We start from the raw sequence: 18,056 nt of genomic DNA, 5'->3' as shown, positions 1-18,056 counted from the left end.
CTGCCACTAATCAAGTGCTACGTTTCCACTGACTTTTCACATCTCTGACCTTTACTCTGATCCATCTTAGACTGTACACCTGTTGCCAAATTACAGATGGCTCACAGGCTGTCACCACTTCACTCCTAAATATTTCATCAGGTCCTGCTGTCCTCCTTGCACTCTTCTTTGGCCCATACATCACACGCTCTGTGGGATCATCGCTGCCGCCTGCTTACCTGTACAAGCCTTTCCTGAGCGAACCTGGTTACCAGTGGTTACTTTTCTCAGGTTATTCCGAAATTATTGTGCACAGAGTTTTTAAAAATCAGGTAAAGCTGCACCTTATAGTTGGATAAATACAATCACCAGTTGTTTTATTAGGTACACCTTACAAGTGCTGGGTTGGACCCTCTTTTTCCTTCAGAGCCCTCATTCTGGTCCATGTAGACACGATAGCATCACACAGTTGCTGTAGATTTGTCGGCTACACATCCATGACGATCCATCTTCCCGATTCTCACTTTCAAGTTCAGTCTTGACCACGTATAAATGCTTAAAAGCACGAAATTACTGCCATGTGATTGGCTGACTAATTATCTGGGTTGACAAGGTGAATAGGTGTACCTAATAAAGTGTTAGTATAGTTGACTATGTTGAGAACATCTGAATCCAAACAGACAGCTTCACCTCTTCATGGAACGCTTTGAGTCCAAGTCGCTCATCCTTCTGTGAATAATGAAACCATTTATCCTGTTATGACGGCTTTGGCTTCGACATCCAGGGTTTGCAGATCATTTGTCTTCCACACAAAGATTCAGATGTTCCGAGAAAATGAACCAACACCAGTGTAAAACAATGATTTGATATTTTATTAAAAAGTAAAGACATAACTTGCTTGTCAAAGCTAGCCCATTTTTTGTTTTTTAAAATCACAAAGTTTACAGACGGACGGCAGTGATGTCAGCCTCATCAGCTCAGCACAAATCAAACAGGGAGAACTACGGTCTTCATCCATAGCCTTTATTGGAAATTCTTTACAAGTGAATCCTCAGAACTTGCCCAAACCCAGCTTTTAGAGACTATAAATATATATAAAAAAGGAGGTGTAAAAGGATTTTGCAGTTGCTCCAAGTACAAAGAAAGCATTTACAGCCAGATCTCATTCTGAGAAGGGCAGTTTGCTCGTTTGTTGACATGTCAATTTTTACAAACATTGTTGACAGCTGTTAATCGTGTCGGGAAGCTGAATTTAAACAAAAACAATACGGGGCGAAAACAATCAGTGGCCGAAAGAAAACAGGAAAGTTTCGATGGTAACAGCACTAGAAATAACACGGGCGAACGGCACAGCACAGTACAGACAAAAGAGGGCGACCCAGCCACTGCCACATCAGTATACAGGTAATATATACACACACACATTTGATGGCAGGCAACCAAATAACTACACATGGTTTTCTGCACACTAAGAGCTAAAATATCCCAGCACTATGAAGCTCCCCTGCAGTGACAGGCAGGTGGTACAAGAGTACAGCTAGCAGCACTGCCGCTGAAGTACTTGGAAAATGCTGGCACCAGAGTAATAAAAGTGCAGGTATAGAGCGCCACCTGGTGACCACACCAGGAGATGTGCTAGAAAACCTTTGATTTACCTTTAAAGAGCTGCTTTACCCCAAGTCTGAGCTACTAATCTAATTGAGCTGAACCACAGCGCTCACTGTGTCACAAAACGTAAAAAGGGAAGATTTCTGCTGTTGACTATGTGAGAAGTAAAAGAACTCGTGGCACGTTCTGAAGAGAGCCCCGTTTTAAAACCTTGCAAATTCCTGGGTACTATTTATTATTTACAAATAACCAAATAAAAAGTGCAAAAATTATCAAAGGTTAAAAAAAAATGCCCATTTGTCTTAACAAACATCACATCTGCTGCTTTTAAACACTGTTTACAAATGTTTATGCACATAATTTCAAATATAGTATGGTCCTGCAGCTGCTGGCATATTAAGTGTACTTTACACAGGAGGAGTGCAAACTGACGGATCATTTGAGGTACCTTTAAAGTGGCAGGGCACTACAGAGGGGGGAAAGGTTGAACAGCTCTACAAGCCGACAAAGAGGGGGAGACTCAGAGTCCGTCCCTGATAACATCTTGGCACCAAAAGCTGGGATGAAGCTTTTTTTTGTTTGTTTTAAACCAGTGAAGTGATTGGACTACAAAGCCCCTTTCAGACACAAGCTCCTTTCCTTCTAATGGCTTCACATCACACATTTCGCATTTTCTTTCTTGTGATTGATAAATTAGCCGAACGTGTGGCTTCACCGCGAGATCTCAAGGCTTCTTAATAAGGATTTCGCAAACCAGTGGTCACCATCATGGTAGCTACATCCAACTTCTAAACAGTTTGTGGTTTCTAAAAATGTCCCGGGGCTCTGTGAAGCCTGAAAATTGACTCAGTGCTGTCACTAACAAGATTGAGGAAGCTGAGAATCTTGTGTCTGAAAAGGAATTTTGATTTGCAGTCTCAGCCCAGCTTTGAATGAAAGATTTAAACCTGGACTAGGAGGGAAAATATATATATATTTATGTATGCATATGCTAAATCTAGTAAAATCCTATGGTGTTTATCTATGAACATGGAATTAACCAAAGATTGTAAGCAAGATGCTTCACAGAAAGAGCAATTTACAAGTGACGGCTATCAGCAAACTCCTAGATTGTTTGTAGACACACCAACACGATCTGTTACAGTTACAGTCAGCGACTCGTCACAGATGCTTGGGGGGGCAGAGAGCTAGCTGGACTCATTCCTGAAGCACACCAGTAAAGCCATGTCTCAACTAAGTGCGAAGACAAGTCCCTCTGATTACACTGTACTCACGTTTGGAGAGGACACAAAGCAGTTCACAACATTTAAGTCAAATTACACTTGTGTGTGAGGTTGTCGACTTTAAATCGAAGAGTCTTAAGAGCTATGAGGACCTCTCGATTATCTCAAATGTCTCATTTTTCTTGGTTTGGAAAAAAACAAACAAACAAAACATCACCAATATTAAACATGTTACAAATATATATCAGTTTTCTTCTCTTGTTTTTCCAAAATATGAGCATAGACTTATTAACACAAAAAAAAAGTCCTTCTGAGGATTAGGTCCCGCTGGCTGTGTGAGGAGGAGATGAGGCGCTCGTGGTCATCGTTCTGAGGAGCGGGACAGAAATTTTTAAAGCAAAGAGAGATGACAGAAAACAAACAGCACCCTGGATTTCACGAGCGTTTCTGTCTCTTGGAATGTCGCTGCTGGTTTGACCGGTCCTCGTCGCTGCTCGCTGCCTCGTTGTCGCCCCGGCCCCTGCGCTTACGAGTTCTTCGTGTTTCCCGCTCGCCGTCGCTATCCTGCTCTCTGTAATCCTTCCTGCCCGAGGTGGCAGAGGTTCTCTTACTTCTCCTCCTGCCATCGTCATCATCATAATCATCATCATCATCATCATCCTCCTCCTCATCTCCATCCACCTCATCATCCTCTTCCTCCTCCTCACTCTCGCTGTCGTCATCCTTCTGTCTTCGATCATTTCTGGTTGTTTTCCTCGCATGAGATTTTCCATTTGTCATCTTCTTCTTGGGCTCTTCTTCCTCTTCCTCATCTTCTTCCTCCTCCTCCTCCTCCTCCTCCTCCGATGTTGCAGGAGCTTGGTAGACACGCTTGCGGGAACGCCGCCGGATGTAGCTGAGACCAGGCAGCAGCTTCTGGAGCAGCTCGGTGAACGTCTGCTCCGTCTTGACCATACAGGAGAGCACGGTGCTGCCCTGCTGGTTGTACTCCTCGGCATTGGAGAAGACCAGCTTTACATCTTCCAGGAAATCCTGGGCGTGGCGGTACGAGCCCTGGCTGAACTTGCCCAGCATTGTCTGATAATCCATGGGCTGAGAGATGATATCTAGGTAGTCCTCTGCCTCTTCAGAGGAAACAGGCTCCCTGAAAGAGGATTTAAAGCATATGATGAGTGTTAGACTGGAGACCTGGGACCATAATGTGTCGCATGTTTTATAAAAGTCGAGAAACATACATAAGGCATATTAAATATAAACGTTTAAATCCTATTAGACATTTATTGGAGGCAGAGACACAAATCCCTTTGGGGTTGCGTCATGAGGGAGATCCAGCATCAAACATGCAGACCTACCCATTGTGGTGATCCCTTCTGAAAAAGGGAGTCACATGAGTCAGAGTGGTGAATGTGACCACCAGCTACCTTGTCTCTTCAACATGTCTGAGCAGCTCCCTGAAGACCATCCAGCATGTTTAGTACAGTAGTTATTATCACGATCATAAACTCTCAGAGGAGCAGTTCAGCCCCGCACCTTTCTCTCTCACAAATCTCTACTGCTGCCAGGATTAGCAGCTAATAACCAGCCATACAACCCACACCATTGCTCTGTGTAAAATAACTTGCAGAGGTCAGCGCTCGATCTAGAAGGAAATAGTGCCCAAGAGGCTCTGGGCTTTGCAGTTTTCACACTGTTTCTGCCGAGAGAAAACCATTTACAAAATGTGACTCAGTCTGATAAGCTTGTAATATTTCTGTGGCACACAGGTTTTTGAATGCACAAGTAGTTTCCATAGACAAATGCTTTCCACGCTGATGGAAGCATAAATACAAAAGTACTGGTCCACCTGCACATTGAGCAGTGCACCTAGGTGCCATGGAAACCATGCCACGAAGCTCCCAGCACACAACGTTTGTGCTGATGTTAATGCCAGAGCAGGTTTGAACTCTGCAGAAACTGACTCAGTGGTCTGCAACTGAGTTTCTCCTAAACACTCAAGATGACACCAGTAACAGCTGCAAGTACAAGGAGTCAAGAAACTTCACAAACCACCTTGATGCAGTGGTGACATCCTATCATAATACCACACTTACATTCAGTGAGCTCTTTAGAACAACCCACTCTTAAATGTCTGTAGAGGCAAACAGCATCAGGCTAGGTGCCTGATTTTACACACCTGTGGCCACCAGGCTCAAAACAGCTACATTCAAAGAGTAAGAGGTGTGGCCCAACACTTCTGTCCCTATAATATCTGTAGTTTGGCTAATAGTTGAAAAGGTTGTTCAGGAGTCAAAGTGGCTCCTGTTTCACATGTACTTGTGTCACATTTCTTCTTCCCTCACCTGAAAGGCCAGCTGTAGCGATATTTCATCAGCTTCTTGAGGATTTCCTCACACCTCTCCAGCTCCAGCACCTGTCTGCTCACTCCTGTCTGGGAGCTCTGTCGCACCTGCAGAGACGGCACACACAAAAGCTATAATTTTAGGACAAACGATACAAAGCTGGTCTGTTCTAAGCTCTCTGTAAACTTTGTACCAGTTCGTCGATGTCTGCAGGACTGTTGGGGCCTGTTCTCTGCTTGCCGCTCTGATTACTAGAAGAGGCCGACTTCTTTGATTTACTTTTTGAGCTTTTCTGCCGTGATGAAGACTGCTTATTTTTCTTTCTTGGTCTCACTGTGGAGGAGGAAAGACACGGAGAAGAAGCAGAAGTACAAATTAACATGTATAATGCTGCAGTTTCTCTCATGAAATCAATCCACATCCAACTGTTCAATTCTTGGCATTTTAAGAGATGGCTCGAAACATTCCCAGGCCACCATGATTTGAACGTTCGCCTGTCTGAGCCTCACGCTTGAATTGAGAAAGATAACTGGCTCTTAGGTGCACCGACACCTCTCTGTTGAAACTTCTAAATCATTATCCTTGACAGGCAGGCCTGAACTGACAGAAGGGATCATCCTGCCACATACTCTGAGTGAAGCCACGGTGACAAAGCTTCAAAGCCAGGTCCAGACCTGAGCTGTGCAGCATCACACACAGACAATGAGACAAAGAGGACAATGGCTGAAATTCCCCATCAGCATTCCTTTCATTCTCAACCTTCAGCACCAAAGATCCTCCATTTCCAAAACAAACTCAGGTCTTAAAGCCTTTAAAATGATCCTTTCTGGAACATTAATGTCTTCACAACAATGATTTTAAAAAAGGTATGGAAAAAATGCTAATGGTAACTCAAACTGTTGTATTCCTCACCACCTCCTTAACTGTAGGAGTGAACTTAAACTTGGTCAAAGAGTTACAATTTTTTTTTAACCTAATTTTCTCTGTAAAATACTCACAGCTGTGTCCCATGGCTTTGTAGTCATTCTCTTCTTCGTCCTCATCCTCTTCCTCAGAGTCCTCCTCTTCAGACTCCTCCTCATCATCTTCTTCATCAGAGTCTTGCTTATAGTTCCTGCAATGGAGAGCTCGCCTTTAAAGACAGCTGATGAAGTATAGGGCAGACACATCTGGGCTTTAGTTACACTGGTTGATCCGCTGCTCTGTTTGTGGAGCACCCTGAAGAGGGTCTCCCCTTTCACTATATCCAGCTACCACACCATCAGTGGGGTGTGCGATTACTGATCACATGATAGAAAACTAATAAAATAAACAATGTGTTTGTTAGACTATGTCCTAACCAGCTGTTTCTCAGCAACTGTACAGACAGGTTAGCATTAGGGACTGGGGCACAGGAGAGATGCTTTCTGTAGTCACTAACTGTCTGAATACTTTGATGTATATTTAAGGTGTATGTCAGCTGAAACCAGGAATTCCTTTAGCCTTTATTTATATTTTGGTTATCTTTTTCCTCCATGAATGTGGTAGTGGTAGGGTCTGTGCAAGATGGGCACTTTCAGTTATATTTTAGTCTCCTTTTGTTTTGAACTCTTTAGGGATCAGCTTATTTAAAGAGTGGAGGACAGTTACCTTACGCGGGAGCCACGTCTGGCCACAGTCGGCTGGCAGGCTGGGCACAGCCACTCTCCATTGGGAACCCGGTAGAGAGCCGGTCGCAGGCAGAACAAGTGGAAGGCCTTGTTGCACTCATCACAGAGTATAAGTTTCTCATCATCACCTGGAAGAGATCAGCATCAACCATAAGGCCTTTTCTTTTTAATTTTAAAGCCTTAAGTTTTATTCTGGGTCTTTTTAGCAGCCCCACATATTTCCACCTCAACTCCTTTTGCTTTTCCTGACCTTCAGTGTATCAACAGCTCAGCAAATCTCTCACATGTTTTCTACTGTCATCTTATCACTACAGGTTCACCTGTCGGCCTGCGGAGTGGTTGGCTCCGTATGTAGATCTGCCTGACACTACTACTCTGATGTGCTTTGACCCTGCAGTTGCTGCCCTGCCTGGATCTACACTCCTCCAACTTCAGCACAGATGGGTTCTCCCAGAGCACTAGACAGGAGGGCAGAATATCATTTGGCAAGTGCAAAATGCTTCACTTTAACCTTTATGAAGTTTACATGCAAATTAACACCATAATAATCTGGCAAATTCAGAGTGAAACTAGATAATAGTGCAGTTTTTGTTGTCCTCTCTGGAATTTGAACTGTGCGTAATCAATAATGCTCCCATCAGCTGCAAATAACTGGTGATGTGCGTTCTCCCACACAGAGCGGGGCAACCGTGGAAAACATTTCTAACCTTTCCTGCGACAGACTTTGCAGCGAGCGTTCTCAGCAGACATGTCCCACTTTATGCAAGCGTCCAACATTCCCAGCAGCACGTGCATGCGGGAAAATGTCTGGGCCTCTCGAATAGCGGTCTTCCACTTCTCCACTGCTGTTGCTACCTGTGAGGAGAAGTAAACATTGAAAATAAATTAATTGGTTTTGGGGGGGTTTTCAACATTTTTTACTTTATTATTTGTTTTAAATATCAAAAATCAGAATTTCAGTTTCAAATGAATAAAACTTGACCCTGATTTGGCTCCATACTGCTTTAGCATCAGAGTGCTAACAGTTCATCTCTTTCCTCTTACCCTGGCCTCTTCTGCCAACCGCTTCTCCTCATCCACCTCTTCAGCCTTGCTGCTTTCCTCTCCTGCTTGCTTCTTCTTCTTCTTCTGCTTAGGAGCCATGAACCCCTGCAGGAACTTTTTGATTACACAGGCCTGAATGGTGATGATGCACTCGCCGAAGTCTTTCAGGCTCTCCATGTCTTTCAACTGTGACAAGAGGATGAAGCAGACAGAGAATTTCAATTCAAAACACAGACGGTATGCCCAGTAAAGTCACAAAACTTCCCCGATGGGTGCTTCATGAGGAAAGAGCATCTCTCTAGACCAGTTAAACATCTAAGTACAAATGTTTCATGGAGATCATACTCCCTTAAAATTTACAAAGCATACAGAAAGTAATATTTCTTGTTAAATCAGCTCCTCTATATTACAAGTAATCTGTTTAGAAAAAAGGTTAAGGACAGCCTGATGCGTTTTAAGAAAAATAAGCACAATTTCAACAATATCAGGTTTCCAACCTGCAGTGAGTCCCAAAGTCTTCACATGCAGAGTTTTGGTAACTAAACTAAAAACAGTATTTTACATCTTTATGATTGAAATAATTTGTGTTTTTAGAAGGACATTTACACTTTTGTGCTGTAGGCCCACACTGGCATCACCACACCAGGTTTGGCAGTGAATTTTACTGAAAAATTTGAGCAATTAAAAATGACCAAGCATTTCTTACACCCTGGAAAGCCAATCAGTGGGCTGTTCTGACCCCACATTTGTTTACACCGTGGCTTTTAATACTTACACTAAACATTTCAGAGCCTAACTGTGTACTTGGTTCTACCATATATGCCTTCCACACTGAACATGATTTCAAAACATCTGTTTTCTTGCACTAGTTATCTGTCTAATCAACCACTATGTCCCATGCCCATTGCCTGATAGCCTGAACAAACACTCTGACTACATGCTGTGCCCTTTTAGTAGAATTTAAACACAGATTTTCACTAAAGACTGGGAAGAGTCTCATTTTCAAACTGTCTGACTATTCACCTTGTCCTCAATGTCCACGTTATCGTCCAGGTACCCGAGGCCGCCCTTCTGCAGGCGTGAGGCTACTTCCTGGATGTCGCTACGCAGATATTTGAGTAGCTCTGCATAGCCGTCACAGGTCCTGAGGCCGAGCCTGGCTTTCCGGGTCAAATGGATGGAGTGGAGTATTTCCTGATACCTGACACAGTGAGAGGTATTTTACATTATCACCACTGCCACCATAAAAATCATAGACATGAACTACAGACGAAAAAACAAACAAAAAAAAAAAAAAACCTGAACTTTGCAGTTTTATATGAGTTAAAACAATCTCTTATAATACTGCATTCACCTGCTTTGTATATTTGACTTTAGTTCGCTCTCTCTGACCCCCTGAGAATGAAGACTCTCCACCAGTTCCTCCAGCTCAGCTGAACTGTCACATATGAACCTGAAATCAGAAGTGAAAATGAGGAGAAGATCAATTAAACAAAAAGGATAAAATGCATCAAATGAAAGTGAAAAAGGAAAATAAGGACAGACATAGACACCTACCAAAGGTTCTGTCCCTGTTTGGGAACAGTAGTTTCTATACAAACATCTGGTGCTGCTCCCTGCTGGGCTCCTTCACTAACAGCACCGTCTACACTGCCATCATCTTTTTCAGTTCCTGCAACATAAATAATAATTTAGTGTCTCGAGATAAAGCCTTGTGTGGAAATTTGTTTCTCAAAAACACACATTAACTACCAATTATGTGCAAACAAGCCTGCACACAGAGCAAACAAAACCAGACAGAAACAACTGGAAGAAAAAAATAATAATTCTATATCAGTTAATAAAAATATTTGCATTATTAGATCTAAAGAAAAACAAACATTTTTCAAGAGAATGTATTTTTGCTTACCTTGTGAATCAGGAGCAGGGGCTGCCTCACCGTCCTCCTCCTCTTCTACCTCAGGCTCAGCTGGTTTTTCCTCTGGTGGAGGGGTGAAGCTGTAGTCTATGCTTTCGTGCACCCAGCCTTTCTCGATGTACAGACCAGGAACCACATCAGAGAAAAGCCAGAATCTGCACAAAAACATCACTTATGGTTACAATTTACCAAAGTGCTTCTGGTAAATATGTTGTTAGTCTTTTAATTTTGAAAGACTAAGAAACAGGTAAAATGTCCAGAAATTTTGTGATACCCATTAATTTATGACATTTACAATACATCCCTGACTAGGGATGTTCCTGGGGACTAAATTCTTATTCCCTAACCTGACTAATGCACTATTCTAACACTGAGAAGCAATCAGATAAAGTCACATTTGAGACCAGTTTAATGAACAATGTCAGAAGCTCCCTAAAAAGGCATTTGAAAAAAATAATTATTAGTACTTTGCCAACTTAACCTCTGAAAAATGAATCAATTGCGACTGAATAGTGTGGCACATTTTGAATCATTCATAGTGTACAGCACATTCATTTACAAATACAACCCGCGCTATAAAAATTTAAATAAAAAAATTAAATCATAAAACAATCAGTCATCCATCAATTTTTTCCAGACTTCTGTCCCCAGCCACCTCCCTCAGCTTAACTGGGCATAAACCGAGAATACCGAGGCGTTCCGGGGACAAACAAGAGATGCAATCTCTACAGCATGTCCTCAGTCTACCAGGGTCTTTGTCCTGGCAGGACACGCCCAGAACACCACACCAAGGAAGCAACCACCTCTGCTGGCTCAGTTCAATGTGGCAGAGATATAGTTCTACTCTGAGTCGCTCCCAAATGGCTCCTCACTCTATCACTAAGGCAGAGCCCATCTGTCCTTCAAAGAAGTCTCATTTCCATTGTTTGTATCTGCAACTCATTCTTTCACCTTCAAAATAACTAACAATAATATGCTTTAAATAAAAAAAGATCAGGCTTAGATTATTTGATTTGTCTTCAATGATGTCAGGCTTGCAGCGCCATCTAGGGCAAACAGCTGCATGACATTTAGGACACAGCACTTTACCTGTAAACAGTTTCAATTAAATTAATGACTGGTATATCTGGTGCAGACGATTTCATCTGTGAGCAGACATGATGTTTTGGCACACTGAGTTAATTCCTCGTGTTAAGTACCAACCTGTTGTGATTTCTGTCGGTACCTAGAGGAGTCCTGCGCATCACTTGTCTCGCTTTGGTTATTCCATCCTGAAAAGCCCTCTCTGCAGCCGCCCTCTGTTTACGCATCCGCTCCTCTTCAGCCTCCTTCTCCATGCGTTCTAAAAGGAATAATAGTAACCAAAAATAAATAAAGCATACTATGTAATGAATCAAAGTTATAATTAGTATCAATCTTGCTTAAAAACTGTACCTTTGTTCTGTCTGTCCATCTCCTCCTTCTCCTTCTTAGCCTGCATGGCCATTAGTCGCCGGCTCTTCACTGAGCTGATCATGTCCTCTGGTTCTGGCTCAACCTTTACTTCCTTCTTGACCTCCTTTTTAGAAGACCCTTCTTTTTTCTTCTCACCTTTAACCGCATGCAAAACACAAATATGTTAATACAAACAGACACGTGTTGTGCGAGACTTCAAATACACACTAGACTTGAAAGGCATCTACTTTCTCTGACAATTCTTAGGGTAAAATGTAGATGCACAGTTTAGAAACTGTGTGTAAAGTACACATTTGATTCACAGCAATATATTGAGACTGGTAAAACTGATGATCCCTCCTACCTTTGTTCTCCATCTCCTTCCGCCTCTTCTTCTCAGCCCTCTTGCGGTCATTGGCCTCTTTCAGCATTGCCAAACGCTCCTTCCACAGCTCAGCTGACCGCTGCTGCATTGCATCAACATGGTCTTCCACAGAGTACGTCATCAGGATCCGGTGGCACAGCGCCACTAACAGGGTGACTTTCTCCTCGGGGCTCAGCTCAAACACCTCGGTTGTCTCGAGTTTATCCAGGAACTCGCTGGTCACCACATCGTCATATCCACCCATGGCCCCAGAGTCTTCTGAGCCCTGGCCGCTCTCCTCACCGTGAGCGTCACATGGTCGCAGGCACAACCGTGCCAGCTCGGAAGCTGAGTGCATAGTCAGAGGAATCTCAGATAAGGGCATGTCGAGCTCACTGTAGCCCTCAGCCAGCTCATCCTGCAGTAATGTTTGGAGCAGCACCACCAGCACACGGTTTAGATAAAGGAAGCCAGACCGTTCCCCAGCTAGCGCTTCCATCAGAGCCGCTGCTGTGATGGGATACTGGTCATTTGGCATCAGCAGCCCTGAGTAACAGTGAAGGAAGTCCACAACCATGGCCACATTCCCAAACAATGTGTTGGGCAACCCCTCAGGCATGTCCACAAGCTTGAATGCAGGCAGAGGCTTGCCACCTTCGATCTCCTGATCTTCGTATCGGCGCGACTGTTCACGGCGGACCAGCATCTCCTTCTCTCGTCTCTCCTTGGCCTTTTCTCTTAACTTCTCTTTGAGTTCCTCACGCCTCTTCTTCATCTCTTCCTTCTTTTCCTCTTCACTCATGGCTGCCCATCGCTTCTTCTGCTCCAGAAGCTCCCAGCGTTTCTGCACTAGCTCCTTGAGTTCCTCTGGCAGGCGACTACGATCATCTGGGGACAAGGTCTTGGCAGCTTTGGAGATAAGGGATGAAAGGGAGTTCTTCTTATCCTCTTTACCCTTGTTCTCCTTGTAGTAACGAAGGAGGTGGAGAGCCATAGGGTGTAGTGGCTTCCCAAGTTTCGGTGTACCAATGCCAGAACTACGAGCTCTCTTCTTTGGGCTTCCTGCAGCACCGCTCTTAGCCAGATGCAGTAGAGTCATCTGCTTCATCTTTGGCCCCTTAGCACCAGCTTTACCGTCCTTTTTGGATGCTTTGAGAACATTGAGTTTCTTCTCACCACTCTTTCCAGTTTTCTTTCCTTCTTTTTTGTCCCCTGACTTTTTGCCAGATTTCGGAGTGGAGGGAGCAGAGCCTTTACCTTCTCCTTTCTTAGGGGTTCCTGAGTTCTTTACCTTGAGTGGAGAACCATTCATTTTTATTTTCTGAAATACAACCAAGGAACCATTAAACATAACAGTGACGTTTGAGGGATACCTCATAAATGAAATGACATTTCACCATGTACACACAAGCTGACTAACCTGCATGTGGCCCCAGATGGTGGGACTAAGGGGCATGCCTAAAGCATCTTTCTTCTTTTTCTTAGTCTTTTCTTCCTTCTCATTGCCCGAATCTTCTCCTGGAGTGTCAGCAGTCTTGAGCTTCTTGTTAGGCTTACCCTCTGGAGATGACAAGCTCTTGCGCTTCGTGGAGGGATTCTCTGCCAAGAACTTGAGATGTACACAGGAAGGTGAGTCAAGAACATGCAACACTTAAAAAACTGATTTAAATAATGAACAGCAAAATGAAATAACTAAACTTACCTTGTGTGGATCGAGAAGAAAGTCGTTGAATTTGCTGGGCAGGTTAAATTTTTTCACCAGTTCATCTTCAACCACCCAGGGAGCACTTTCTCCCATGCCCAGCCTTAGAGCATAGTGTCTGATGAAGTAGCGCATGATCTCCTTGGTTGGAGGACGCTCTGTTCTATAAAGACTGTCCGCTGGGACGTCACAGATCACCTATGACACATGTTGGAAATTTAGAGTCCAGTTTTTCTTAAAATCACCAAGTCTATTGTTCACAAGTATATGAACCTTAAGTATAACCTTTTATACTCTAAAAATAGAACACACTCCACACACCATTTCTTGAGTGATGATGTAAAAAAACAAAACAAACCTTGTCCTCATTGATGAGCTTTACATCATACTTATGAGGAAGGAATTTAGGCATTGCCCATTTCTTCCTCTCTTCTTTCATGGCAGTGGGTAGTTTCCTCGGAGAACGTCGTGCTCTGTCACCTAACAGGAAGCCAAATATCATATATTGAACAAATACTGTATAAATAAACAATTTTAACCTGCTTATCCAAGCAGCATTTACAACATGTTCTTAATTTTATCCACGATGCAAGATTTTGCCTCCTAAAACTGATTGGCACTCACTCAGACTCTCCCTCCTGTTCTCCTCTCGGGGAGGAGGCTCCTTCCTCTGGTTTTCCTGGCTTGCGTTCTCCTTGTCGCTGGATGGAGAGTCACAAGCACCTTCAAGTTTCTTTTCCCCAGACTCACCCTCTGTGTTTTCCAAGGGGTGGATCTTTACCACTGTCACTCGCAAACTTTTCTCCTTGCCCACCTGAAGCCAAGATGTAAGATTTGACATTATATGAGAAATTTTACACACACACTATAACTTTTAATGCAGTAAATTATCAGGTTACAAAAATAAAAAATAAAAAATACTGACAATATCATAAGATTGACATTACAGACAAGTTTAGAAATGTAATAAGAGTAAGCTGTCAAACTGACCAGGAAGTCGCACTCTTCACCCACAGCATATTTGGTGAGGATTTCCACCCAAGCCATCTCAACCAGTTTGTCTAAAGACACTGTGTTGTGGTGAACCATCTCAAGGACTGGTTTCTCAAACCACTTTGGATACTCCTCTTGAAGCCTGCACACGCGCACGCACGCACACACACACGCACACACACGCACACACACACAAAGTGATCAATGGTTAGTTTATAAAAAGGTAACAAGTGTGACACTGTCTTGCAGCTCCATCGTTCTCTGTTCACAGGGGTTGTGATGCTAACACAGAGTTCATCATCACATGATTTGTTTTACTTTGCTTAGATCTGCAGTGCAGAAATCAACCTGTGATAGACACACCATGACCCTGAACTGTAATAAGCAGAAGAAAATAGGTGGATGGATCGTTTGCCGAGGGTTGCCAGTAGGGGGAGTAGTTTCTCTTGGCTGAAATAATTAGAGTGTAAATACTGTACAGCTCATGATCCCGACTTACTTCAGCTCTGGGCTGCTGAGCACTGCTCTTCCCAGTCTCTGCTGCGACATCTCTTTGGGCCATATTTATTTTTTTGTTCTCTCTCTTGCTAAAAGGACATAGTGATCCCATATGTCAATACATATTTCAAGTCAAGTGGACCGAAAGAGATGAGTTGAACCATTTTATTATTTTCCATAGGTTCAAGATAAAGGAACTCAGGCCCTTGCAGATTCAAGGATGACTGAGTCACTCGCCCTCTAAATAGACTGAGAGGAGGAGCACAAGATTTATCCAATCATAGCAAAGCAGTAAGCCTTGTGACCTTCACTGGGGTTGTATGGTTCCCTTCTTTGTTGATACCATGAACTTCTGTTAGGTGACTACTGTGTATTTCTTGCACAGTCCTTCCACATAAGTAGGTGTGGTTTTTACAATCAGAGATTTATGCAAACCAGGTTTTACTGGACATCTGAATACAAAGGGCAGGACCTAAAGAATTGAATCTATGCATTTTCACTCACTCAACAGCCTTTATTAAAAGTGCATACTCTGTTTGGTCTGAAATCAGCATAGTAGACCAACAGAGCTTTCACAAGTTAACATGGAATAATGAATGTGCACGTGCAACACTGTGGATGTAATACTAACAGTTCGGTGACTTCTTGTTCCTCCTCCCATGCCTCTTTGTGAGTGAGCTGGCTGCTTCCAGTGCTCTTGCATGTCCAAATGCGTTCATTATATCTCTGTAGGCGGGCCTCGTACTCTCTGTGTACATTCGGTCAAGGAAGTTACATCATCCAAATGTTTTCCTATTTAGGGTTTTGTTTACGCACAACAAGCAAGATGCAAGTCAATAAAATTCCATCATGACATTTAACATCACTGAGCATAATGAGAGGTAAAGAGACCCAGCATAAACACATTTCAAAACAAATCATCTGTGAATAGTCCTGTCCTAACAAGACAAGGAGAGGGTTAGGGACGGGAATGAATAATGATTTCAGAGAAAGTCAGAAAGATCAGTTGGATGCTGTGTAATGGAGTATACTACATTTCCATGGGTACTCTAACAACATACCAAGTCAAATTCCCATAGATGGGACTGTTTGACAGCGTAGTGGTTCACAAAGCTTTATTAAGACAATAAAAATGGATAACAGAGTTTAGACACCCGCATAAAGTCAAATATCATAATCGATTGTCCATATCAGCATATTATGGACACTTAACACTAGCTACGTGTGCCACAGCAGGTTTCATAACCTTGCTGACAGTCGTGGACCTTTAAGAGCTTAAAGCGTTCATGTGAACGTTTTAACAACGTGGTAAAGTTCTCCAATTGTGACAACAGAAGAAACCAAGCTAACAACAAAATGCTGTCATAAGTCACTGAACACCTTTCAGTCTGCCCAAAATACGAAAGTAAGTTAAAGCGAAACGGACTCTGAGACTCTTCTGTGCTAGCATTACCAGCTAACACATTACCAGCCGGGGAGCGGCGTCAGTCTGGGCTATTGTGACATAATGGGATACCTAACGTTAGCAACTGGCTAGCTCACCCTGTTAGCATTGCCAGCAGAACCGTAAAACATGAAAGTGAAAGACTCCTTTTCGCCCTTCTCTACAATGACGTGCTATTTACAGTCATATATTTAGCTCGGTTAGGTAAAAAGCTAACTAATAGGTAAAATTATTTAATTACCAGAAACAGCGGAGTGTTAGCTAGCCAGCCTGTCAACCCAGAGTAAACTGTGTACATGCGGGGAAACACTTAACGGGGAGAAATGTCAGGTCAAATTCCTTGCTTTAGCCAGCTTTATAGCGTTCTACTCGTGACTATGAGCACATCAGTTCAGCTAACCAAGACAAAGCCCGCTATCCAGTCTATCGACTGGCTCGATAAGTCGAGACTGATAACCAGCATCATGTTAAAGGATACTCTTTGTTCCTGAAGGCCTCCTTGGTGTGCTCGATGATGTAGACCTCCTCTCCCGGGCCTGGTGGCTCGGCTAGCGGCTTAGCCAGCGGGTACGGTTTCCGGCCCAAAAGCGGTGCCATTTCAAATCCAGAGATGGCACAAGTGCCGAAAGTAAAAACAGATATTCTAGCAACAGACTAGCGCAATAGTACACAATGGTATGTCCTTTGCATGTATCCCAGTATTAAAAATGTCAGAGCCGACAGATAGCACGTCTCACGTTACCGCCGGCAGGCCCGGCTCTCAGCGTGTAGCAGCTAGCTTTCTAGCTAGCAGGCTGGGTTATCTCGTTGCAAAACAATAACAGTGCGCCGCTTCTCGCCGCCGGACTCATCGCACCATCCTTTGCTCTTCTGGAAGTGGTGTCAGGCTATTTTTTACGCTGCACCTTAGGTAGAAAACACGCTGGCAAACGTGTCCCCGGACTCCGTTGTTAAAGTTCAGCACCTTCGGGTGAACGTGAAAGGATGCGAACCGCACCAAAATGAAACTCACGGCAACCGTCAGTCAACAGCAGGTCTGGCGGCTGTACAGTCCCGAGCAAGTGTTCGCAAATTAGGCCTGCTCCCTTTCAAACTGTACTCGCTGCATGCTCTGAAGCTCCTTGGCGTCAGGTAACAGCGTGAGCAAGCGTTGCGAGAAAGTAACCTGAATCAGCTAAGAGGAGGTTAATTCCCTGTCGAAATGGCGGGAGTTTTCAGTCCACCGGCACTGTGCCTCATACCCTCAGAACTCTGTTTCCCCGGTAGCAAGCAGCGTCGCGCGCATGTCCCGCCCCCTCTTCGCTTTCACTGGCTGTCTCACTGAAGCGCCATCGTCAAATTTGCCTGCAGGTTTCTCAGTGGTTGAATTGTCCTGTCTATTCTCAGTCTTTTCCGATAAACCACGCCCTCATATAATATACATGAGGCAAGAGGGTCAGCTGATGACAATAAAAATTATATAAACCGTTCAAATCAGCACTCTTAAATCATATTTCAATAGACTGAACATGGGTTTTGTCGATATCTAACGAGGAGCTGTCTTGTTCAGTTATCGAATTAATTTTTAAAACCATTGTCTGGACTCCATTTTGAATATGCTGATTAAACAATAGGTTACCCACTACTGGGAATCCTCATGGTGTATAAATCCTAACTTAGCAGGATCTTCTTCGTCTTCAGCTGCTTCCTTTAGGGGTCGCCACAGTTAACCATCTCCCCCGATTTCTAGCATACTGCTCTGTGAAGCCAGCCCCTCTGTATGCCCTCCTTAATTACACAAAACTTACTCTGTGCTCTTCCTCTTTTCCTCCTGCCTGGCTGCTCCATGTTAAACATACATTATTCAGTTTATTTACTGTCT

At 43.5% G+C, this 18,056-nt stretch overlaps 1 protein-coding gene across 3 annotated transcripts; it reads right to left on the bottom strand.

The window, feature by feature from the left end:
• Positions 1–3,032: 3,032 nt before the first annotated feature.
• On the bottom strand, positions 3,033–17,468 carry baz1b (bromodomain adjacent to zinc finger domain, 1B). 3 transcript variants are annotated; one of them, XM_085479412.1, is made up of 22 exons: positions 16,674–17,468; positions 15,383–15,499; positions 14,251–14,395; positions 13,885–14,074; positions 13,619–13,740; positions 13,261–13,458; positions 12,979–13,167; positions 11,559–12,879; positions 11,195–11,350; positions 10,964–11,102; positions 9,752–9,915; positions 9,400–9,514; positions 9,197–9,295; positions 8,866–9,043; positions 7,843–8,028; positions 7,506–7,653; positions 7,119–7,256; positions 6,779–6,926; positions 6,148–6,263; positions 5,343–5,482; positions 5,150–5,256; positions 3,033–3,954 (listed from the first exon to the last, which is right to left on the bottom strand). In XM_085479412.1, the coding sequence occupies exons 1-22, from the start codon at positions 16,790–16,792 to the stop codon at positions 3,246–3,248; spliced, it is 4,944 nt and encodes a 1,647-aa protein (XP_085335538.1). In that variant the 5' UTR covers positions 16,793–17,468; the 3' UTR covers positions 3,033–3,245. The 3 variants fall into 3 exon arrangements, with proteins under 3 accessions (XP_085335538.1, XP_085335539.1, XP_085335540.1); XM_085479413.1 differs by having other exon boundaries at positions 11,559–12,849; XM_085479414.1 differs by lacking the exon at positions 7,119–7,256.
• Between the last annotated feature and the right edge of the window lie 588 nt (positions 17,469–18,056).

Source organism: Copadichromis virginalis, linkage group LG14, assembly GCF_057382275.1.
Source record: "Copadichromis virginalis isolate Kocher_CV1m ecotype Utaka linkage group LG14, C_Virginalis_male_GT1.1, whole genome shotgun sequence".
NCBI classification, from domain to species: Eukaryota; Metazoa; Chordata; class Actinopteri; order Cichliformes; family Cichlidae; genus Copadichromis; species Copadichromis virginalis.
This window is presented reverse-complemented; position numbering and strand designations above follow the sequence as displayed.

Bases quoted from the DNA above. Each gene is read 5' to 3' on its own strand.
- baz1b (XM_085479412.1), bottom strand. From the start codon at position 16,792: ATGGCACCGCTTTTGGGCCGGAAACCGTACCCGCTGGCTAAGCCGCTA. The intron at 12,880-12,978 runs GTTAGTCAGCTT...GTTGTATTTCAG, and splicing joins CCATCTGGGGCCACATGCAG to AAAATAAAAATGAATGGTTC. The intron at 11,103-11,194 runs GTACAGTTTTTA...TATTCCTTTTAG, and splicing joins GATGGACAGACAGAACAAAG to AACGCATGGAGAAGGAGGCT.